We start from the raw sequence: 24,626 nt of genomic DNA on the forward strand, positions 1-24,626 counted from the left end.
GTATTAACTGTTTAGGAATAAGACATTTTTATATAGTCCCCCATTCTCACAGGCTCAAAATTATTGGGACAAACTGATGTAATTTTTAATGTAAGTTTGATGAAAATCTTTGCAGTCAGTGACTTCCTGAAGTCTAGAACCCATGGACATCACCAAATGTTTCCATCCTTGAGATAGTCTGTAAAGGCCTTTATTGCAGCCACATCTGCAGCTGCTTGTTTGTAGGGACCTCTCAACTTTCTTTTTTGTCTTGAGTAACTGAAAGCATGTTGTGTTTGATTGAGTTAAGGTTAGTGATTTGGCCATGAGAGAACAATACTTTTGCTGCCATTGGGGGAAAAACAAAACAGTCTCCCCCTTCTTGCATCAACATCCCTTTGGAAGTCATATTGAGAATTCCAGTGAAGTGCTGCCAAATGCAATTTCAAAACTTGGAATTGAAAATTGTGGTGTTGTACAGAGGCAAAAGTGTGTGTGTGTGTGTGTGTGTGTATATATATATATATATATATATATATATATATATATATATATATATATATATATATATATATATATATATATATATAGATAGATAGATAGATAGATAGATAGATAGATAGATAGATAGATAGATAGATAAAAAAGTGTGACTGTGTTTCAAATACAAACTTGTAAGATTTGCCAAGTAAAAGAAGGAAATGATGGAGACAATTTTTAAAAGCACACACATTTAAGTTTAATTAATGAAAAGAGTGGAGTTTTGGTAAACATTTTGTCGGTGGCACTACATACATTCAGCATTATTGAGTTTTCAGTTCAATCCCACCATCAGTCCTGTAACATAAACGCAAACAGACAGAACCCAGCCAGGGATATTTCTTAGTTTTTGCACCATTTCAATACAACAGAGACATTGTGTTGTTCACGATAACATTTATGTATATAGTTCATAGGATGGAAGAAAACTGTGTTTCTGGTCATGTGACCAGTAACTGAATTACATCTCAATATAGCACAAGCACCACTAAGATGTCTACCAGGAAGTTGAATGCACCAGTCCAGTACAGATTAGTGCAGAGGAAGGAAAGGAGACATGGAAAGAAAGTCACATTTGACTAAACGCGCACCTTTACGAGGCACACAGCCTAAGTATTACAGTGACTGTTCATCAGTATCCTTTATGGGATCTTTAATGTTTTTGTACACCACTGGGATCACAGCGACAGCATGTAAAACAAAGTTAACATGGGTAGCAATATGAATAGGAGCTCCGTGATGCAACGCTGTATGAGCTGAGAACTGCAGCCTTTCACACTATAAAGAGACTTTAACAGTTAGATCAGAAAAACGGATCAAACACAATCCCGATCTGCAGAGAGAACAACACCTTAACGCCATCCCGATGGACTGTCACTTATTCGACAGGATGTGATTTCTATATCTTACATTGGAAACTAAATAACAGCTAAAAGTTACCACTTCATGAATAAGCATAGGTCATATTTATCTATACACATTTATACATTCAGGTATGACGTTCACTGTAATTGGCACCATTGCTTTCTTTTTTTTCCTTTTTTTTTTTCGTATGGATTACCACTTAAAACTGACAGATACTGAAAATGTCCAGACCGTTCTCGTTTACTTATCTGTCAGTAGTAGGCATGTAATGCTTCACACACAGTTGCCTTTTCAAAGCAATCTTGGATGACACACCTTGATAACATGATCATTGTCCACAGAGGCAACTTCATCCTGTTCCTTCTGGCTTGACAGCAGCTTATGATCAGTTGAGCTTGACTAATTTAAAAAAAACTTTAAAAAAAACCCCAAAACAAAACCCACCAGCTCACAAATTCAAATGACAGAAATGCAACTCGAGCACTTCAATCCAAATGAACAAGGAAACAATCAGAAGTCTTTTAAGTGTGATGTGTTAATTTCAAGGGAAATTTGAGGTGGGGGACATCTCTTAATCTCAGCTCTGAACTCTCCGGCCCCCACAAGCAAACCAGGAATGTCTGAGCCAGAGAGGAAGGTCAAACACTGCTATGAAGTGATGTTACAAATACAGTTTTTTACGTAATTTATTTTTTTTAGTTACCTTTTTAAATCTTTTTGACATTTTTGATCTTCACTTTCTACAGGAAAACGCCATTAGATAAAATAAATAAAAACAAGCACAGACTCTCAATGAATTAATGTAATATTCACATGGAAGACAACATATACAATATTAAACATATTTCTAGACCAATACTGCCTTCTATACAAAAAGGCCAACCAGCTGCTGCATTTTTTTTGGCCAATTAAATGTAATTAATCACCTTTTGGAGCATGTGAGATACAACAAATTAAAAAAACAAAAAACACCTAGGGAACCAAATGAACGCCTTTCCACCAGTCCCAAAGCTTCAGGAAACAGACTTACTCTTTAACATAGAAAAATACTATACCAAAATGAAATACAAATATATATATATTAGAATCTGTTAGGCATTTCTATATAAAGGGTTGTAGGGGAGGGATGGGGCAGCTAAAGGAGTTAGGTTACATCATGACACAAAAATATAACAAAAACAAATTATGAGAAATGAAACAAAACAAAATAAAAAATAAAACAACAGAGCATGATTCTGCAACCTTTTTGTTTTGTACATTTATAAGGATATTAAGAAGCTCTACATATTTGTTAGCAAACGTCTCCAAACATGCAACAGTTTGCACAAGTTTAATACTGCAGGCATCAAAAGGAGCAGGACTGATTGGCCTCCTACTCACTGGGGTGGAGTAGGTTGGGGGTGGGATTATGCAAATCATCCTAACCCTGAGGCGATTCATGCTGGGGGCTGATAAGCACTGGGCACTGTCAGCACCGGATGGGTTCTCTGATTGGAATAGTTTGGCACAAGCCTTCCCGTGTGGCGTTTAGACTGTGCAGAAAATGTGTGTATGCCATGCATGTGTGATCATGTACTTCAGAGACGTGCCTTGACTGCTGTTTTCAGTGCTGCTAGTCAGCGCAGTCTCTTGTTTATTTATTTTTTAATGGAGTTTCTGTTACGGTACCTCACAGAAATCAACTGTGACACTAGACCACCCTAGCCTCGAAGCCACGACGTCTGCGCCGCTCTTAATCGTACGTTTTCTTCCTTGCTGTTCACTTCTACGTGTGCGTGTGTGGATGGATGACTGTATCCTGGCAGAGAAACTGCTACACCAAACCAACAACAACTTCAACTCAACCCAAACCATATCCAGCCCAGTCCAGGCAACCCAGCCAAGCTCAACTCAAAACAGCTTTGCCAAGTCAAAATTGTCCAGCTCTCCTCTTAGCCTTCTGCTTTTCCCAGGCCGGACCCCACTGTTCTCTCTGCCTCCACAAAGTAAAGATGGTAGATGGTGGCTGGGCTGTCAGAGGCCTCAGAGATGGATGGGGAATTCACACTGGGTGACTCGGGTTGAAACAATGTTGCGGATACAATGGTTTGCTGCTGTTATCGCACCTACGTTGTTGCCCGTGATGTTGGTTTCTCTGTTTTACTGTAGGTCAAACACCCTTAGAAGGGGAGGAAATATACTATTTTACAAACACTGTTGTCCATAATATATAGATAGAGGTTTTATATATATTCTTTAATATCTCTCTTTCTTTCTCTCCCTCACTTTCCTACTGTCTTCTCTTTCCTTTCTTTACTTCCTTTCTTTCTTTCTTTCCATCTTCTGCTCGTCAGCAGCAGCGGGGAACGGGAGTGAACTGTGCTACATGCAGCCCACGCAGCCGCACTTGATGGTCTTTTCCACCTCCTCGCTGAAGGTGGTCCCATCGCTGCATTCGAAGGTGTATTTCCGACGTTTCATCCTCTGGCTGGCGCAGCAGGCCCCTGTGTCGCAGGCTCCAGTGCACTCCACCCAAGACACCATGCGTGTCGTCTGGCAGATAGCGTATCCCCGCTGGACCTGGTAGAAGTCTCGCACAGGTTCCCCTCTGCACTCAATCTCTAAATAAAAAACAATGGGAAAAAAGGTTTTTAATATGACTTGTTTTAAAGTCTTGTTTTTCTTTATCACTACAGACTAACATGCACAAAACCCACCTGCATCACAGAGTTCTCCGGTATAGCCATTTTCACAGTGACAGTATGCATCTCCTGTGTCTGAGATCTGGCAGCGACCATGTTTGCAGGACAGATGACGGCAGGGGTTAAACAGCTCCCCTTGTTGGTTACACAGGGCTCCACGGTAACCCTCTGCACACTCACAGCGGTATGACTGAGAATCCAGAGGGATGCATTTTCCATGGACACACCTATTTAAGAGGCAATAAACTCAATAAATATAAATATAAAGTTTAAAAACTTGATCCAAAGCTATTCCATTTGCTGACATACTTGCTGCCCTGGCAGGGGTTGCTAGCAGGCTGGTCACAGTGCGCCCCGCTCCAGCCTGGCTGGCAGTGGCAAACGGGTCCTTGGACCCCATCAGGTTGGCATATGCCATGTACGCAGTAGATCTTCTTGCAGGGCTCGCAGCCCGGTACCACGCCAGGCTTCATCTGGGTCTTGGTGAAGTCCTGAAGCTCGTTGTTTATGTACAGGTTCTGGATACAGCCATGGAAACTGGAGCTATTCTGGATCTGCCAGAGACGGAAAGTGCCCGAGTGCACGTCCACCGGCATGCCTGGAGGAAGGAACGAGAGAAAGGATCGTTATATACAAGGACGTGCATACTGAGTCACACGCACAGACAGCTAACACAGGGCTGGTATGAATGTAATGGAGACTGATATTTTCAAGCACGTGTGTCCCAGCAGTGTGTAAACCACTTCTCAGATTAGTATATACAACTGTTTTTTGTTGGGGTTTTACTAATTTTGATTTTTTTTACATTTGCACTATAAGACACATCATCCTTGAAATGGGGGACAACAAAAGGGAGAGAGGTATGGAAAAAAATTTTTCCTGTAGTTTGTATGAATGAAGAACAGCACATCACAGCAGGAAAAACATACAGCACCAAGTCTGAGCCACTCCTGATCCGATATGAACCCAGAAATGGGGGCTGAAATGCAACAAATCTAAGGTGTAACTTTAAAGGTTTATTTTTTCAGTTTGAAAGTCTGATTCTATCAAGAGTGGCTAAATTACATGTAAATTATACAAATGAACACCATGTGCACCATGGGAAAAAAAATGCATGCAAATACAAAACTAGTCTGAAGTCGAGACTGTGTGTGGTAGTTTGATTATGATTCTAACACTAGATGGCGTAGTTCACACACTATAAAAAAGTGCTTGAAGGACAAAGTCTATAGAGAGATGCATTGTGTGTTTACTCTAAATTATGATCTATTATTTTTGAGAATGACGTTCCTTCGGCTGTGTGGTGGTTAACACATTTGCAAGGGAAAGGCTGTGGGTTGTACTTCAGCCTGAAGGGCATCTGGTGTAAGCCTCTGTTAAATCAAAGATGCAGTGCTACCTGGTTCAGAAGAAGCTGAACGTAGCTTTACTTTTGAGCTTCCTGTTCATGACTAAAAAAACGTGTGTGTGTGTTAGTATTCAGGAGGTTTATCTGTATTTTTTCTAGCAAACACAGTCATGACTAAAGGTGGGATGGAGTGGCTAGAGGATAGGGTTGAAGGGTTGAATGGTTGAGGGAAAGGAGTGATTCGGGTGGTGACAAAGCGAAGGGGGAGGGGTGGTGATTGACAGTAGTGTAGTAGTTAAGAGTGCCTGCAGAGGAGGGAGGTGTGTTCTGGAGAGGGCCCCTACCCCCCACGTATAGTGGAGCCTCCCCGTTGATGGGCCGCACTGCCCCAAAGCTGTCCATTGTGGTAGGGAGACCCCCGTCAATGGACAGGTTCACCATCTGGTCAAAGGTCACCAGTTCCACTGTGTGGAACTGACCATCGTTGATAGTCTCAGTACTGGGAAAGGAAAACACAGATTGAAGATATGCAGTACAGTCACTGAAGTGAACACAAAATGCTACGTGCTCATCAGGACTGAGCGAGCAGTGGCACCTCACCTGTATATGGCATGTCCTGGCTGACTGCCGGGGTCATAGCTAACCTTGACATGACCTTGATAGAGCTCCACCGCCATATGATCATTGTCTCCATTGTACAGCAGGATACCATTGTCCTCCGCCGTTGATACCTACAGAGAGATCATTTTTGCATTGGGTGTTTGAGTTATTCAGGCTTTAGCACAGAAAGGCAGTGCCAGCACACTGAAATGGTAGAAATGACTGCACATACTTGTAGTGTGATGTTAGCTTGAGGCCAGTTCTTAAGGTCAGAGAGCAAGAGGTAGGAGTCTCTGTCGATGAAGTTGACGCTGACCAGCTTCTCACAGCGTGGCCCTCCGAACTCGGGAGGACACTGGCAGAGGGCGCGCCCACCTCGCTCCACACATGGGGCGTTGTTCTGGCAGTCGGCCCGCTCGCACAGTGACAGTAGAGATGGGGGAACCTCGCATAACTGACCGCTAAAGGAAGACAGACAGTGAGGGGATTTTTAGGAGTGTGATCTGATTAAAGCAGAAGAAACTAAGGAGCCAAAAATAATGGCACACTTGTCCTCTCCTCACCTATATCCTTCAGGACAGATGCACAAATATCCATTTAGCTCGTCCACACACTGAGCTCCATTCTGACAGCGATGCTCCTCGCAGTCATTATAGTCTACACTGCAGTCATCACCAACATAACCAGGAGAACACACACACCTGCAATGCAAAAATACAAATATAAATTGTCTATTTCCCAACATACAGCTTCAGAATTGATTGATCTGGTGCTTCTGGGAGTAAAACATACTTGGGTCCAGAGGATGTGATGAGGCAGGTAGACTCGTGTTGGCAGGGGCTCCGACCGGGGGCACACACATCTTCCATTTCTTCACACATTTCACCTGCAAAAAGGCAAAAGTTTTACAGAAGGTGGTTAACGCAGAGCAGAATCATATTTATTATAGCATAAAACCTTCTTTTTAACTGATATTTTGTTACTGTGCAGCTGTTTCTTGATCTTAACTATGTTGCATCTACTAACCTGTGTAGTAGGGGGGACAAAAACAGGTGTAGTTGTTGACACCGTCGATGCAGGTTGCTCCGTTCTCGCAGTCGTTGTCATCGCAGTCATCGATATTGGTTTCGCAAGTCGGGCCCTCGAAGCCCAATGAACATGTGCAACTGTGAAAGCAAACAAATCCATCTCATCAAGTTCTGTCTTTGATTAAGATTTAATTCCTTTCCTTCACTGATCTCCTCACCTGTACTGTCCCTCTTGATTTGCATCCATTCGGCAGGTTCCTCCATTGGCACATGGGCTGCTCACACAGGCGTTCAGAACCGTCTCGCAGTTCTTTCCCTGAAACAGAGGCCAGACTAAGGGATCTGCCAAAAATGATGCTACTCACGTCGGTAACCTCTTAACTGAAATTCACATCGTTCTAGATAGTTCTTACCTTGAATCCTGGAGGACAGCTGCACCTGTAGATCTCCACCAGGTCGCTGTGGCAGATGCCATGGTTCTGGCACGGACTCGACAGACAAGGGTTACACTTGGCCAACACTGCCGTGTCCACATCACCTAGAGGAAATGCCAAAAAGCTTATATTTCATTTTTTTACAGGTACAAGTGACCAATCTAAGACAAAATTCCTGGGCTGAACACAATAACTTACCTGAACATTCAAATTTTTTTGCAGGTGTAGTCAGCAGAAGTTTGCCCTCCATGCCCTGAGGACCAGCACAGCGAGCGATGCCGGGCTCTTTGTATCCAGTCTTGACCCAGTCCGACAGCCAACGCAGGTGACAGTCACAGTACAGGGGGTTGGCACCGATTGCCCTGAAAATTCAGAGATCAGTCATTAGTAATCAGTGATTTAGGCTCTTTTAGTATAAGTCTACCCACTGTAGTGCACTCTGTCACCAGCAGGTGTCTCTACATTCTCATATAAAGTAACACTCACTTAAAAATCAACTTGATGTCCTAGACAAAAAAATCAGAGCCTCCCTCAGAATAAAACAGCTCTAAACTTTAACGCTCAATGCCACTTTGAGCCATGCATTATCAGGAGGAAGGCTGTTCAATTACAGGCAAAGGTGTGAACAGAAGGCACTCTTAACTGCTTCTGTTATGGTGGTCAGGAATCAATGGCGCTCTGTCCTCCCGCTGGATGCACAAACACTCCTGAATCGATGCTGTTCCATTACTGCGGAACACAGGCTCATCTTTCAGGCCGAGCCAATAGCTGACACCTGACATCTGCTTACATGAAAGCCACTTGACTGTGACTGTGGATCAATGGCTCCCCTCCATCCCTCACTCCAGCCCCATTTTCATGAAGCCTCGACTCTTGCTCTGCTCTCCACGAAATGTCTTTGTTTAGTTCTCCCTATGCTTCCTTCTGCCAGAGCTCCAGTGTCAAAACTGGAGGACACCTACAGATTGACAGATCTATCTGTCGTCATCATCTTTTTTTGGCTGCTCCCTTCAGCCGCATTTGATGCATCTCACTCTGTCCTCCTCCTCTGTCACACGACCCGTCTGCATGTCCCGCTTCACTACATCCTACCTCCTCCGTGGTCTTCCCCTCCTGCCTGGTAGCTCCATATTCACGATAAGTCTATCTATCTAATAGGTAGATATGTCTACTGATCAGCAACTGTCACGAAATGATGTGACAATTTATGCTGGATGGCAAAAGCCATGCACAGCCAGACGCCCAACTCACACAAAATTGCAGACAAATAAATAAACACTGAAGTCCACAGACCATGAAAGATATGTGTGTGCAAGTCAGTGAATGTTTGTGCTTCAAAGATGTCACACAGGGAGATGAGAGAGCAAAGGGGTCTGTGTGTTGCTTGAACCGCAGGACTGCGGCTGATTAAGGGAGGGCTCGTCTCATGCAGAGCCGACCAAAGAGGACAACAGACAGCCCGCTGTGAGCCACACTCTGGCTGTGTGTGCAGACGGCTCCTGTACCTGACAGTGCCTGTGTGTGTGTGTGTATGCATTTTTGTGTGCAGCTACATGTATGTACACTTAACATGGTAAATGCAGATGAAAATGGTTCTGGAAAGGGCCATACAGTTGTGTGTTACTACTTACAAATGGGAAAGTGAGGACACGTCATTAAAGATGCCATCGGGAAGCTCTGAGATTTCATTGCCATGAAGAGACCTTAAGGGTGAAGGGGAAGGAGAGGACAAAAAGAGAAAATACATGAAGACATCTGAGCACAGAAAGAAAATCTTACTATTAGAACAAAGTTCAAAAGAAGAATTAATGATTGGTCAACTGCCAGAAAATCAACTAGTTTTTGATTTGTTAAAACACACTAGTATCATTTTTTAAAAAAGACAAGTATTTGAACGTTGTCCATGAACCATTTCAGTATTTATAACAGCGCTCCTGTGTCCAAATGGTAAAGCTATATTTTTTTCAAAGTAAACCAAAGAGTCAGTATATTAATTGTCAGTGCTGGGTTGATTGCTTTCCAACAAACCGAAACCAGAACTATCAGGAACAATGGCGCAATGTTGTCTTGGCATTCTAAATGAGCGGGAGGTGGTTTGTGTTTCTGGTAGAGCCATGTGCAGCTGGCAAAGATACGAGGCTCTGTACGTCTGGAAAAGGCTGGTGTCAAGTTTCTATGCGCGTCTGGCTGGCAGGGCCAACAGGGGTATAGAGTTGGGGGGTTAAAGAGAGCTGTACCACATGCAGGACAGTGTAAGTGTGTGTGCAGACAACGAGGAACAATTATGTGCTTGCATATTTGGGCACATGCATTAATATTAATCCTGGTGTGTTTTTGCATTATTTTGAATCTACTGTTATTTTCCTTGTTCTCAGACTGCTACCAAGGTTGACAAGCCTACATGGCTTAATGGCTACATGATTGATGGTCATTGTAATCCGCCAGGTCATTACCACCTCTAAACCTCAGCTGACCGCAAGCTAATGTTACCACAGCTCAGTCCACAATAACAGTACATGACACATCTGCTCTCTATGCCTGGATGAAGAGAACTGATGTATAAACAGACTCTGAAAGTAAACTGCCTCCTTTGTTGGACTTGTCAATCACGGTGAAACTGCGGAAGAGTCAGAGGAAAGGATGCGGAGAGGGAAGTTGGTCAGTGTAAGAATACTAAATACTAGAGGAAAAATATACAGTGTAACCTGCCTGAGACAACACGCTAATTGGCCTGTGTGCCGTGGAGAATGCTTATTAGTGTAGAGCGCGTAGGTGGGTTGTGGTAGTCGGAGGATACCGAGGGCGTAAAGCCAGCAGCAGTGTGCCAGTCAGGGAAAGATCTCATGGGAAAAAAGGAGCCATGGAGTCTCCAGGAAGAAACTTGATCTGCGCTCCTGCTAACATTCTCTCTTTTTGACTTTTCTTTGCTACGGCTGTATATCATTCTGTCAATTCACGTTGCTTATGCCAACTTATCTGCAGCCCGATTCCCAGAATGAAACCGATTGACAATGCGATGGCTTATGTCTACACAGAGTGTGGGAAGTCTGGTTCTGTGAGCCACATGTCTGTTTTGTTTTTGTTGAAGGCTTTACATTCATTGTTTTTTTCCTTCTCTTTTCTTTCATATCACATTAATTTCTTACAGGTTGCTACTCAAACCCCTGCGGGCCACACCCTGGCGCTGTCTCAGCTCACTCACCTCACACCTAATACTCAGCAGGCCAATTAGAAGCGTATTAATCTGCAGCTTAAACCACAACCACCATACAAACACACACACACACACGTGTGTGCACACTCACACAGTGCCGCTTGCAATCACACCACATCCATGCCAGCCTCAGACCCCTGGTTTGTTTGAAGAAGTGAGCGTTAATGATTCTTCTCCTCTTTTACTGCTGTGTAAAGCCAAAGGTGCAGCTTTATAAAGGCTCTGGCACCTCGGCGTGCGCGACTGCACATGAGCGCGGCGCTTTTGGCATCTCATTGTGGTTTCCATGAAGCTTCCAACTTTGAACTCTGAACTTTTTGTGGAGTCTGAAAGTTTAAACTATTAAACTGAGCTCATTGTCGCTCGAGATTTGCTGCACCCCCCACTGTATTTCTAAGCAAAGAAAGAAATGCCACAGCTCCAATTGACATTTAATGGGAGGCTTATGATTGATCACACGGGCAGTAAAGACATCAAAGTTTTCTGCTTCACTTGGACTCCCGTCTGAGTAAGACAATAAGGTAGCCCAGACAGTCTGTGTGTATATATGTGTGTTATTGTATATAGTTCTGAGCCTGTGTGGTGTGTGTGTACGTGTTGGTGGCACTGAGGGAGGGCCTCACATGGCGTCTAGCATACTTGTTCAGGGGAATTTCAGAAGTAAAGGTGGCGTGAGTGAGTAACAGCAGAAATAACGGACGCACAGCTTCATTAGAGATCAAAGCTCTACGCCTGGCGTAGCGACGGCGGCATCAGCTAATGATGGCCGAGCTTCACTCTCATTCTACACTAAAAGGGCTCTTACGCTTTGTGTCTCGTAATGATCGGGGGCTTTAGTCGAATCCCACCGTAAAAAGAGGCTTTGTTGAAGCTTTGTTGTCACTAATAAAAAGTGTGCCTGCTATGAGCACACATGGAAGGCTGATAACTGCACTCCCACACACATGCTAACAGGCACCAAGCCAGTAGATGACAAACATTTAGACTATGCATATACAGGCATCAGTGCGCACACAGACACACAGACACACAAATAGACATTGGCGTGCGCGTGTAATCTCATAAGGAGTGCTGCTGGGCCTGGTCTCAGTTTCTCCCTTCGCAAAACTAAACTGTACATTCGAGTTAAAGCTTGAAGCTTCGAGCTGCTGTGCGCTTCCAAAGACTGGTTTTATTTCGTCATCTATCTGTCGAATGCATTTACGATCTACATCTCAGTTATTTAGCAGACCGATTCATCCGCAGGGAGCCCATGGTCACTGAGAGTGCACAATCAAAGACTTCATAACTTCATAAAAGCCCAGAGGCAAAGTCAAAACCATTACAGCTAGCGGGGCAAACATTCTCCGGCAATCAGAGTCAGGGTGATTTTGTACAGTGGGATGTGGGAGCATGTGTTTGGCCCTGATGGTGCAGCAGTGATGAGCTCGGGGCACTTGGAGGTGAACAAGCAGACTGGGCAGAAGTCTGAAGAGGAGGTGGTTAGGAGTGGGAGCTGGAATAACACTGCTATTTCCCCCCACAGCTGCCATCTAAACAGAGAAAATAGGTCGGAGTTTATGTGTGTGTCTGTGTGTGTCTGTGTGTGTATTCATAAGCTGTCATAACTGTTTAGACTGTGTTTCATTCCTCTGGAGTCAATCAAACATTCTCAGCATCTGCTTGCACCATCTCTGTAGTCAGTGCAGGCTGCAAAAATATCCTCCTTAATAACTCATTTAGCCTGAAAGTAAGTCCTGTCTTGTTTTAGAACACTTCTGTCAAAATGACTTCAAATGTTCTCAGTGAGCAGAATGAACACTGTCCTGAAATGATGTGACACCAAAGAAACATTTGATTTTTCATGAGGAAAAAAGTGAAACACTCTCATAGCACAGGCAGCATACATTCTGTATTTGAAAAAAAAAAAGCACATATATAACACAAATAGTACCTGCATGCAATTCATCTGAAATATGAAAATGAACTCACAGCAGTCGAAGTGAGTGCAGTCCACTGAAAGCCATTTTGGGGATACAGCGCAGCGAGTTATAGCTCAGAATTCTGCAAAGTAAGATCGTCACAAGTGTCAAATTTAGTTAGAATTAAAACAAAACTTTTCTAGTTGCAGATAAATTAAAATGACAGTCAAGGCTGGTTAAGACTTACAGAGTGGTAAGCTGACTCATGTTAGCGAAGGATGAGTTGGTCAGAGAGTTTATCTTGTTGTTGCTCAGGTCTCTGAAACGTAAAAAAGGAAACCATTCACTGTACTGATGAATACCAGGGGTGTCAAACATAAGGTCCGGAGGCCAGAATTGGCCCGGCAAAGACTCCAATCTGGCCCACTGGATGACTTAGGAACAAGAATTTTGGACTGTAATAACCGATAAAGACCCCCCCCCACCCCCCACCCCCCCCACCCCCACCCCCAGAAATTAAGCAATAGATAATCAATTAAATGACAGTAAAGGTCTTTCTTTCTTTCTTTCTGTGAAAAAAGACATAATAAACTGGATATTTTCTGTGAATTAACAAGAACTTTCTGTTTTAGAATTACACAACAGTCAAGGCAATGAGCTACCAGATCTTTTGCTGTAATTTTATAAAGCTGTTTCTTAGACTTTAGGTTCAAAGAGTCATTCTTAAGCAACATTTCTTTGTGTTGTAGAAAAACTGACATACTTGAAATTGCACTTCTTTTTATGGCATTAATATATCTCAGGGATTAAATGTGCAGGTAAACACAAAGGCTTAACATCAAAGCTAGCTGTATGTGGTCCATGGTGTAATATAAGTTTGACATCCTGGATCTAGACCTTGTAATTGAAGATGTACACAGACAAAAAACTTACACCAGCTGTAGGTATTTGAAGGCAGACAGTTCCTTTGGAACAACACTGAACTGGTTTCCATCTAGATACCTGGACAGACAGACACAAATAGGTTTGTAATGAACCAGCAGGTGCTATCATTGAAAGATAGAACAGCTACAGCAGACTGAAAATATTTACCAGCACTATTTCTTAATGTATTTTCAATCTAAGATTCAACTGATCCACTCATGGCTCTGGTAACCAGTTGGCTACTGTGCTGACCTAGCTTCTGGAGGTGAATTTTATGGAGGATCCACAGTAACCAGAATATTGGGATAGTGAAAAAATGAATAAAAGAGAAATCATTATCAGTAGCTGATGATTACAGTGCAATCCCTGTTTTACTCTTCTACACACTATTTAACTGCATCAAAGCCTGCTCAAACAGGATTGTTAAAAAAAAGTTAGAACTTCAATCAGTCTACAAATGAAAACCAAAAAGCTTCTGGTGTCAGATTCTGCATATTCATGTATGGATATCTGCTTACAAGGTTTTAACACAATGTTGCTTGTCAAGACTAGAAGTCAAGCATAGCAAGCATTCCACAGACATGCTGTTTAAGTAGTCCCATTTCACAGATACTGGGCTAAGAATCACTTCTACTGTGAAATAGTGACTAAGAAAAGAAGACAAATGTGTTACTTTCAGTGAATTTGCTTTTTTCTGATTTTCCAGTTTAACAACAATTCCTAAATGTGACCCAGCACTTTTAAAGTGATGTACAAACCCTTGTGTTTGTGTGGGCTATGCAAGTGAGTGATGTATACAAGGCGCACAACCACCCTCCTGATTACCAACACAAAGTCCTACTAGTGGTGTGTCACTTTGATAAATGGCCGGTTTAGGGCCTGGTCCTTCTGAGCAGAGCTGCAGGCTCCTGCTATTGTTCTTGACTGTACACAGGGTGGGAGGCGCAGGGTGCGTGGGTGCGGGGAGGTGGGTAGTTAGGAGGCCTTTGGGTTCAGTGGTAATGATAGGTAATGACGGTGCTGAGGACACTTGGGATAATGATGGAGTAGCAAACTCTCCAGATGACAAGATGAAAGCCCAGAACAGAGGGGCACACCTGGTCACACCTGCTGGGACAATGACAGGCCTTAAGGCTCGCACAGCGTGTGTGTGTGTGTGTGTGTGTGTGTGTGTGTGCCTGAGTTGGTCTGAACCACTTTAAGCATTATTGGAAAGTTCCAGACCTATTCCATTTCCTCCCCTTTCCATTGAAAACTGCTCATTAAAATGTCCTGTTGCTCCCCTATGCTCCTGTGGACAGGCTTTTGGCCCTCACACAAATATTCACGCACACACACAAACACACACACTAATCCTTGGCTCTGAGTGTGAGAGTGACATCAGTGCTAGCCCTGAAGGCCGTGAGGAACATAGAAGAAGAATGTCTGAGAGAATAACTACAGGGTTTATTGACTCCTTTCCTATTCCCTAAGTGACGCGATGTGTTTTCTTTGCCCCTGCTGTTAACACTTATCTTTTTTAGAGGCTCATAAAGTCCACTTTACGTTTGTTTTTTAATGATCTTCCTTGCTTTTAAGGAAAGATGAGGCGAAAATAATACCTGATAAATATAAATGCAATTGGAGCAATTAATTCCAAAGAACTCACAGTTCCGTCACATTCCTGGGGATGCCTTTGGGCAGTGTGTGAAGGTGCTTGTTACTGCAGCGCACCACAGTCTCCAAGCATGTACATTCACTGGGACACTGGGGCCGAGGCACACAGCTTGTCTCCTCTTGGCCTGGGATAAAAGAAGAGAGATATGAGAGAGGAAGACAAAGAAAACATGACCATGAGGGCAGACGTAAATGGAAACAAGCCAAAAAATTGCTGTTTTTTCTGACAAAAAAACCCCCAAACTTTAGATAGAGTAAAAATAGAAAGCAAACCGAAAGACAGCACAGCATCACAATAAATTAAACCTGACAAGGCACTGAGAAAATAAAGAAGGAAGAAGTAAAAGATGTGTAAAGCACAAAAACAAAAATTAAAGCACAGAAAGAGAAAGGAGAGTCGCTAATGTAGTATTGACCAGCAAAGGCAAAGAATGGAAGCTGCCTAAAGCCTGAAGACAGGTCTAACAATCATTCAGGTGCAAACAGGGTGACTGATCAATAAGGCAAACAGCTCAATAGCTCCACTCAGCATTTCATTGATCAGCAGCTTAGGAACTGCTGAGTATCAATCTATTCAGTAAACAAAAGACTCACACAGCAGTGGCCATTATTTGAGATTATCTCAGAAACTTTAAACATACTATGGGTTAAAATCTTCATCAGTCACACCCAGGTTAGTTTCAAACACAGAGAAGGATTAACATATCCTATTTAAGATGCTTTTCTCTTTTCAAGGAGGGAAAAACTCCACTTACACGGGAGCTGTGGTATAACGTGAAGTAAAGCACTCAAAGCAGCCTACCTTCCTCACAGCGGAAGTCAGGCAGAGCCACATCCTGGAGCGGGATCTCCTTCAGGAAGGCAGGACGCTGGCAGCGAGGGTTACCTGTTACAATCTTCCTGCTCCTCAGCCAATCACCTAGCCAGGCCAGCCGACAGTCACAGTTGAAGGAGTTGGCCAGTAAGTTACTGGGAGAGAGTGAGAATAAAACAGACTGTGAGAGCAATAAAACCTAAAATTAAAGCTAGGCGTGTGAGTGTGGCAGGATCTTACAGAGTGGACAGAGTCTGGAGGGTGTCGAAGGCTCCGGGTGCGATTGTGGTCAGCTGGTTGTCATACAGAGACAACAGACGGACGTTGTGAAGCCCTGTGAAGCTGTCATTGTGGATACAGCTGATCTTGTTGTTCCTCAACATCCTGAGGACAAAAGAAATACACATTAATAAAAAAAAAACCCATCAGAAACTTTTCCAAATATGGACAAGTATGGGGTTGCGACTCACAACATTCGCAGTCCCTCAAGGCCGCGGAACATCCCACTTCGAACCGAGTCCATCTGATTGGCTGTGAGGTGAAGCTCGTTGACAGAGGACGCGCCTTCAAATGCCCCATCCTCAATCTCTGTGATCTTGTTGTTGCTGAGGTTACTGTGTGTTTGTGGGGGGAGAAAGAAAGCATGTCAGAGAATTAAAAGCAGCACTTACTCTTTAGAGAGTGACTGCTGAAAGGTAAGAGGATTTCTACTTACATTTTCTTCAGCTGGGAAAGGTTCTTAAAAGCTCCAGTTGCTTCCAGAGTTGTAATCTCATTGTTGTTAAGGCGGCTAGTGGGAATAAGATTGAAAGGTTTAATCATTCAGACGGAAAAATCCATTCAAATTCTCTTTAGATATTCACTGTGAGTTTTAAAATTTGATTCGTCTACAACTTCAGCGCACAACAGATTCTTCAAATACTTTTTTTTTCTTGTTCGCTTACAGTTCGGTGGTGGATGCGGGTATGTGCTCGGGGATTTTGGTGAGCTTAAGGTTGGAGCAGTCCACAACATTCGACTCACAGCGGCACTTGGGAGGACAGACTGGATCACTGTTACATGCATTGTTCAGATGGCTGTCCTCTGTGCCTGAAAAGGAGAAAAAATAGACATTGTTACGGCTCAACATATAACATGAGTCATTCTTCCAAACCAGCACAAGTGCCTTCAATCCCATGATGTTTGCTGTCACGCATGCGCCCCCTCAGCAGCTGTGTGTCAGCAGTTTGTCCTGTTGTGACCGAAGAGGAGACTTCCCTACTTTAGGGTACCTTAGGTGCCCTATAGAGCATCCTGCAACCCTCCTACCATTGATAGGAGAAGATGAATGGGTGAGTTACTTTAGAGAGAGGTGATGGAGCATTGGGGTGAAAAGAGAGAGGATTTGGACAGCCAGCTTGAAGCAGACCACCCAAGGGACAGGGGATGAAGGAAGAAAGGAGGATGAGAGAGGCACAGGAAATGACAGGTGGATTTGAAGGAAAGGAGAGAGAGGAAACAGATGCAAAAGGAGGAAAAGAAGAAAGACGAAAGAGAAATGAAAGGTGAGGGGCGGACGTGCAGAGAGACGCCTGTCCTGATAGAGCAAGAATGAGGCAGCGAGGGGAATGTGGGACGTTTTCCTGCACCTCCTCTATCTATGAATAGATGTTACGTGCCAAAAAGTGTGCTTCAAGTTACATCATGGCTGCTCAATAATGAAAAAGCACTGGGAGCTACTTAGAACAGTGTGTGTTTGTCTGTGAGTGTCTATTGTGCCCCAGCGTCTGTGTATGTATGCATTTATACGTGCATTTAGAGCGTATGTGTGTATATGTTCCATTTAGAGGGAAAAAGACGGAATTTGTTTTAGAGCTTTGTTTTGTGTTCCATTCCCCTTTTGCATGCTCACATCAGTGCACCATTCTGCCTGAGGTTTAGCGATGACGTCAGTGGAACCGCACGGGGCACCCAGACCACAGTCATGAGCAGGAAAACCTCAAACAACCAGGACAAAATCCTACAGTTGAATATCAAAAATCTGTCCAAACACGACCTAATCCCAAAACCTCATTGCTGACTTTATTAGAATACCTTTGGACAGTGACAAAAAAAATTTCCCAGAAACCACTTCCTCTTGTTGGCTGTGCAAAAAACATTTTTTCTGGAGCTGTGTCACTTCTCAGTGGCTCAGCGGAGCGGAGGGTGCAGACAGACACGGTAATGCTGGTCATTAAGGAACTTTTCCCTCGCTAGGCCAGACACAGGAAAAGGCATTTCCTGCGATGGAGGAAGCAATGAAAATACAGCACAGAGCTTTGATCTCGAGGATGTAGAGGAGCCAGGGGAGAATTCGTGAGCCTGAGTCATCGTCATCGTCACAAGTGTCGTGGTGGTGACACTTTTACTGTCAGCAAATTTACACGAAATCAGAGAAAATAGAGGGCAGAGGGATGAGGTTTTTCCCTCTCTGAGGTGCAAAGTGACTCATCGCTGGAGTTGCAGAAGTTCTCATAAATCTCTGCAACTCGGCCCCCATTATCAAAGTTACTGAATTCCCATGCTATCAGTGATTTGGACGTGTGTTTCCATTGTGGAAGCTTTAATTGTTATCAGTCAGGAGAGGGTTAAATTCTTATTAATCACGTTCTGCTTTGATCTTCTTTCTGCTTATATAGGACTCCCATTTGTTCTCTAAGCCAGTGCAAGCTTTATCTCAACTTAGCACACAAAGACACATTAATTTCCACACACGTACACACAGATATACAAGTGTAGACAATGAATCACCCAAGCATACGCAACCCCACTAAGGCACACGCACATACACACACGCAGACTTTGACACACATCACTGCTCCTCCCGGTTATTTTCTTGGAAGTGCTCTTGTTAAGAGGTCCGGAAACATCCGCCGATAGGAATCTCAGTCCTCTGGTGGGCTTTATTTTCTTTAGCTTTTACTGATAGAAAGGACACACTTTCTTTCCCCCTCTGTCTCGCTCCCTCGGCCTCCTTTTCTGTCCCTCTCTGTGACTGACTGTCTGTGCTAATGCCAAAGCAAAGACACATTTCCTTTGGACTATCTGCTGAGACTGTTAGGGAAACAAAGTTGAGACGAAACAGATGCTCTCACACATATATATCACATTAAAATTCACACATAGGGGCAGTAACTCTTGGGCGCTATTAGGTATTCTCGTGTGCACTTTTATCTTAAGTATCTCAACAAACGGCAAATTTTACTTGTCACTTTAAAATTGCCAAGGTTTTTTTTTTTGGTTGTTATTTTTGAAACAGCGAAGGGAAAACTGTTGTCCAGACAATATCTTCTTAAGGAAAGGCCTTGCTTATTTCAGCAAGACAATGCCAAAGCAAATTTTGCACAACACGGCCTGCTCTGCTATCCAAATCTATCAACCAGTAAAACATTATGTGCTTTATGAGACAGGAATAATGACAAAGGAGGCCATAACCTGCAGAAATAGTAGATCAGGAAAGAGGAGGGAAACTTTTTGCTTTTAAACCTACAGCGATTGCCGTCTCCAACTGCCAAATGCTTACTGCCTATTTTCAAAAGAGGTGATGCAACACAGTTATAAGTGCTGACTTATTTTGATATTTCAGAGCATGTTGCTAAATCAAATTCAGATTTTTCATAAAAATTGACATTTCCCACACCAAACATTTGGCATTGTTTTCTGTTAATTACATAATTTTAATTGGCAAATCACTGATTCCTACAATACTTCCACATGAGTTTGGCTAACCTGCATGTTCATATCCAGCATGATCATCTAAATGCTTGCTGTTCTTTCTGACTCAATTATAGCATTTTTAGAAATGATTGCAAATATACAAAAGTAATGCCCGGGCTGTAATAAACTGAATTTTTTCCCTTTAATTTGTGGAGAACTTTGTTTAAATGAATAGTAAGCAATGGAAAAAGTGATGCTGGTAGATGGCTGCAGGTGGAAAATTAGAGAAACGACAATGATAGGGGTGAAGGTTTACAAGCCACTCACCTGGGATGACGTACTGCTCTTTGGCTGTGATGGAGAAAAGAAAGAGGGACGGATGTCAGTGAGACCACTCTGGTCTGCATAGCTTTGGCACTGCTATGCTTCATATCAGTCATATATAAAGTTTATATATGACGACACATGATTTAAGGTATATGACAATTAAACAGAGAAGCCTAGGACTATCTCTGTGTGGCAATATGGAGACACTGGTAACAATGTAAAAAGGTGGTAAATATTTGGCTGTTGCTAAGGAAGGGTGACATGAGGGGAAAGAAGGAGACGGTGAGAAAGAAGGAAAAAGTCAAAAAGGAAAAAAAAAAGTAAAAACAAAGAGAAAAAACACATGGACTCCCTTCTCCACCAGATCGAGTCAAACAAATGAGTCTATAAAGAAGTGTGAAACCTCAGCAGGTCAGGATGCCAGACAGCGTAGCAAAGTGTGTACACACAATGGTGGGCACACAGTGGAGGGAGTGGGAATGGTGGAGTCTGGCTAGTGTCATGAAGAGGAGAGAGAGAATAAGGGGCCATGAAGGAAACATGAGCCCGGTGGGTAGTGAGCAATGAAGAGAGCAAGAGGAGACAGAGGCTGGTAGGGATGGGAGCCTATGACTGGCAAAGGGCAGGAGAATGGTGGGCACAGGCAGAAACTCTAAGCCCTAACACCAGCCTGGACTGGTGATCTCAGCTCACTGCGGTTTGAATGTGAAACCAGACTCACGATGTGGTATTATGCAGGGAAAGTGGAGAAAGAGCAAACAATCCCTCTCTCCTTGGCCCCAAGTTCATCTGGGCAGATATTGATTGAGTAGCAGCAGCACAGCAAATGATAGGCAAAGTAAAACCTTCTGCCGGGACTGATCGCTCATTGAATGCGCTATCATGGAGGGGATAAAAGTCACTCCCAGCAGAGAGAAAGACAGAAGGTCAGCGAGGAGCAGCGTGAGACAAGTGGCATAAAAACAACAAAGCCTGTCTGAGAAATAGAGAAGACCAGCAGGGATGAATTTCAGCAGAGTGACACGGAGCCACCGGCCTACCAGAGCAGCGGAACTTCTTGCTCTTTATTTGCCCGATGCGTTTGTTTGCGAGCCGCCGTGGGCTGGCGCAGCGGGCGCCGCTCGTCTCGATTGGGTTGGTGCGCAGGTAGTCGGCCAGCCACTTCAGATTACAGTCGCAAATAAATGGATTCTGGGCCAGGTGACTGGAAAAAAGTTGAGAGAAAAAGACAGAAGAAGAAAGGGAATAAATACATGAAAACTGATGTTCATGTTTGGGCACAGACTCTCACCTGGAACCACAGAAACACATACCTGAGCAATAATTTAAGATTAAGACACATTTATTATCCAACCAGACTGTTTCTGTGTCATTTGTTCACTTTGGAAGACATATAATAGAACTAAATAGCGCTCTCTGAGTAGTGTTTTGTAGTGGGAAAAACAATCCATAGCTGATTTTGTTGTTAACTTCGAGCAGCATCCAGCTTACGTAGCCAGTCTGGGGATGCCAGAGACTGGTAGAAACGCTCATTGTGCACTTCCATCCCGTATTTTCAATGCAAGTGTAAAAACAAGCTTGAGACACTTTAATACAGTGCTGTTTACGTTTGTGTGTATGTGTGGTGAGACAAGCCATAGCACCATCATCATCACCACTATCAACCTCAACAGGTGTTTCTTTGACAATGAGAAAACCTTATGCTGTATATTTTAGATGCCCGTCTGGTGTCTGTATTGATAGCAGTGTTTGTGTTGCCTTGTTGCTTAGGACAGAAAAAAGGAGACATTAATTTCAATGAATTGGTGTTGTCTCCGTAACAGTGGTGGAAAGACTGGGTGTGGTAGATGTGCTGCTTTTGATCTCTATCTAGCTGGAGAAGCTGTGTGTGTGTCTGGGTGTTTGTGACGATGATAGATTTACTCACCTCTCTACCTCCTGATTCCATTCCTGTGTTATTACACAGACTTGCAAGTAAACAACTCCTGTGTTGGCTCATGTTTTATGGTAACGGATCAGCATATGTCAGAGCGTGTGTGTGTTTCAGTGTGTGTGTGTTTCACTCACAGGGTCTGTATTGCTCGTAGTGAAGTGAAGGTGCCCTTGGCGAGGGTTTGGATCTTGTTGTCATAGAGCGATAACAGCGAGAGATTCTGCAGGTCCTGGAAGGCGTTGGCACGAACGCAGTGAATCTTATTGGCATTCAGCAACCTGAGAGAAGGGGGAAGAAAAGAAAAGTAGAAAAAAAGGAGGGAGGGAAGAAGGAAAAAGCAAATTTTTTTATGTATTCATTCATTATACATTCCATCTAGAAAACTATGCATAGGAACAAAGTTTATTTGAAGGTTATGACTTCTTTACTGAGTAGGAGTACAGGGTGCCTGGTATTTAATATATGCCCGCAGAGTGTCTTGTGTGTGTGTGTGTGTATGTCTTTGTAATCCACTTACAGAAGTTGTAATGCGTAGAGGCCGTCAAACACCCCCTTAGGCAGGTCGGTGATCTTATTTCCATACAGCACTCTGCAAAATCACAACACAGACTCGCTTTAGTCAGAATATGACAGCCCAGTGGCTCCTCATGCACAAGCTCAGCTCGGGGCTACTTACAAGGAGTTGAGGGACCGCAGCCCCTGGAAGGCATCAGGAGCTATCTCTGAGATCTGGTTGTTGCTCAGATCTCTGTGTTGGAGAAGAACGCATTAAAATTAGTCAAGGAATTTGAGAATCTGGGAAAAAGGCCAGTTTCCTCTTTTTATGAAAAGCCTGACTCCTTTGAAGGTGGGGCGGATGCATGGCCCCTGCTTCTCGCTGGCATCAAATATAAGCAAACGTACTGCGAGCTGGATGAGGATGACTTCCAGCTTTCTCCCATATTTAATGGTGCATCTCTTCAAGGGAGCCTTGGAGCCAATCAAAACATTTACTTGTATTATTAGTGGCAAACAACCATTCTTCTGCTGCGTTGCTATGTGTATGTGTGCATGTGCATGTGTGTGTGTGAGAGAAAGAAAAATTTAAAAAATGTGATGCAGGGCCAAAATCCAAAGTGAAATACGGTAGACTGCCTCTGAACATAGCTGTTGCTAATAGGATCCACAGGCCTCTCCCCACAGGATAACCACTAAGCCCGTGTGTCTATGTGTTTATGTGCGTGCATGTCTGTGTGAATAAATGCAACAGTAAACGAGGAACAGTGGGACAGAAATGGAGAAAGACAGATGGAGAGACAGAGTTAATGGAGTATGTGGACTGAACTCGAGTCGACTGGATACCTTTGAAGGGAAATCATCATGTGGTGAAGAAGAGGGATATTTTCTCATTTGGGGGTAACAGTTAAATAAGTGCCCATTTGTCTTTTTGCAAAGGACTGAGGTTTCCTGGAAATGAAAACGCAGCAAAGGAGCCAACATGTGCACTGGTGTGTGTCTGTAAACTCAGACACTAGCGTGTTTGCGCATGTGGCGGTGAGTGAGGCCGCTTGCTGCATCCCTGTCTAAAGGGATGGTTCATGTGTAGGTCATTCAAACTGGGACAAGGTGAGAGAGAATGTGTGGGGTTGACATTTACTGGAAGAAAAGGACATGCAGGGTCAGCACAAGCGGCGCACAAACCACGAATAGCAAACGCTCAGACAAGTGCACAATAGCCTTTAACAAACTTTTACTCAGCTGATTTTGCCTCTTAATTAAATATTGAACCTCTCTGAGTGAGTCATTTTCCAGAAAGCCCGGTTAAGATTATATGATGAATCTGAAGAGACATTCATCATAATGTATAGATGCTGTCTGCATACTGTGTGCTCAGGGTGTAGGACATAGGACTGGCCTAGCCATTACGACTATATAGCCAGCTGAATCAATAGAGCCTCTAGGGTCAACAAAGATACGTGACCATGCATTGTTGTTGCTAAAAGCAGAATGAGCAGCAGTAGCAGGTCATGTATGTTAAGAAGAACAGATCAAGACCACTGATTTAGATACATTTTGTCTCTGTTTTTGAGGCGTTCAGATTGGGTTTGGCACCTCTAGAAAAATCAGATAAATATGCCACTAATAGGGATGGCTGTAGCTCAGGAGGTAGAGCAGGTCATCAGCTAATCGTTAGTGGTTGGGTGCTCCAGTCTCCCATCTTTAGCATCCTTGGGCAAGATACTGAACATCAAGCTGTGTCCAGTGGAGTACGAATGTATAGTTATAGAGACGCATACCGCATTCGCTTGTTTGAATGAGCTATGTTGTACAAAGTGCATGAGTAGAAAAGCACTATATAAGTACCATTAATTTCCTGTAAGTCTGAGCTTAGGGTAGGGTCTCTTGTGCTTGTGAATCGCTTTGAACTGCATTTGATTTGCTTGAGAATGACTCTGTCATTAAATCTTCAGTGATTAGTTGCTTGAATAGGATGTAAGTTGCTTAATTTGTTGCATTTCTGTACCAGGTTCAAGTTTTTATGCATTTGTTGCATTTGTAATTCAACAAAAAACCCTGCTTTAATTTCTATGTATATCTTTAAATGGTTGTAACAATATTCAGTTAAACATAATGACTTTTTTCTTGTTGCTAATCTTACTGTTACTGCAATACCTTTTTAGTTTAAGGGATTTATTCAAGCTTAACATAGACATTGGACACACCGGATA

At 43.3% G+C, this 24,626-nt stretch overlaps 1 protein-coding gene across 5 annotated transcripts in view; it reads right to left on the minus strand.

The window, feature by feature from the left end:
* Positions 1–693: 693 nt before the first annotated feature.
* slit1a (slit homolog 1a (Drosophila)) overlaps positions 694–24,626 on the minus strand; it is an 83,021-nt gene continuing 59,088 nt past the window's right edge. For 2 of the 5 annotated variants that reach the window (XM_006783915.2, XM_087850235.1), the window contains 27 exons: positions 22,595–22,666; positions 22,436–22,507; positions 22,053–22,196; positions 21,026–21,189; positions 19,986–20,009; positions 16,928–17,072; positions 16,699–16,773; positions 16,454–16,597; positions 16,224–16,367; positions 15,972–16,138; positions 15,162–15,294; positions 13,523–13,591; positions 12,837–12,908; positions 12,660–12,731; positions 9,106–9,177; positions 7,673–7,836; positions 7,454–7,578; positions 7,259–7,356; positions 7,039–7,178; positions 6,805–6,898; positions 6,576–6,713; positions 6,245–6,473; positions 6,013–6,143; positions 5,718–5,911; positions 4,374–4,662; positions 4,080–4,291; positions 694–3,983 (listed from right to left, as the gene is read on the minus strand). In XM_006783915.2, the coding sequence (XP_006783978.1) occupies positions 3,745–3,983; positions 4,080–4,291; positions 4,374–4,662; positions 5,718–5,911; positions 6,013–6,143; positions 6,245–6,473; positions 6,576–6,713; positions 6,805–6,898; positions 7,039–7,178; positions 7,259–7,356; positions 7,454–7,578; positions 7,673–7,836; positions 9,106–9,177; positions 12,660–12,731; positions 12,837–12,908; positions 13,523–13,591; positions 15,162–15,294; positions 15,972–16,138; positions 16,224–16,367; positions 16,454–16,597; positions 16,699–16,773; positions 16,928–17,072; positions 19,986–20,009; positions 21,026–21,189; positions 22,053–22,196; positions 22,436–22,507; positions 22,595–22,666 (3,622 nt within the window). In that variant the 3' untranslated portion in view covers positions 694–3,744. The remainder of the gene's footprint in view (positions 3,984–4,079; positions 4,292–4,373; positions 4,663–5,717; positions 5,912–6,012; positions 6,144–6,244; positions 6,474–6,575; positions 6,714–6,804; positions 6,899–7,038; positions 7,179–7,258; positions 7,357–7,453; positions 7,579–7,672; positions 7,837–9,105; positions 9,178–12,659; positions 12,732–12,836; positions 12,909–13,522; positions 13,592–15,161; positions 15,295–15,971; positions 16,139–16,223; positions 16,368–16,453; positions 16,598–16,698; positions 16,774–16,927; positions 17,073–19,985; positions 20,010–21,025; positions 21,190–22,052; positions 22,197–22,435; positions 22,508–22,594; positions 22,667–24,626) is intronic. The other 3 variants (XM_006783917.2, XM_006783918.2, XM_006783916.2) reach the window with 3 other exon arrangements.

This window comes from Neolamprologus brichardi, chromosome 13 (genome assembly GCF_056152115.1).
Source record: "Neolamprologus brichardi isolate AB-2024 chromosome 13, ASM5615211v1, whole genome shotgun sequence".
NCBI lineage: Eukaryota > Metazoa > Chordata > Actinopteri > Cichliformes > Cichlidae > Neolamprologus > Neolamprologus brichardi.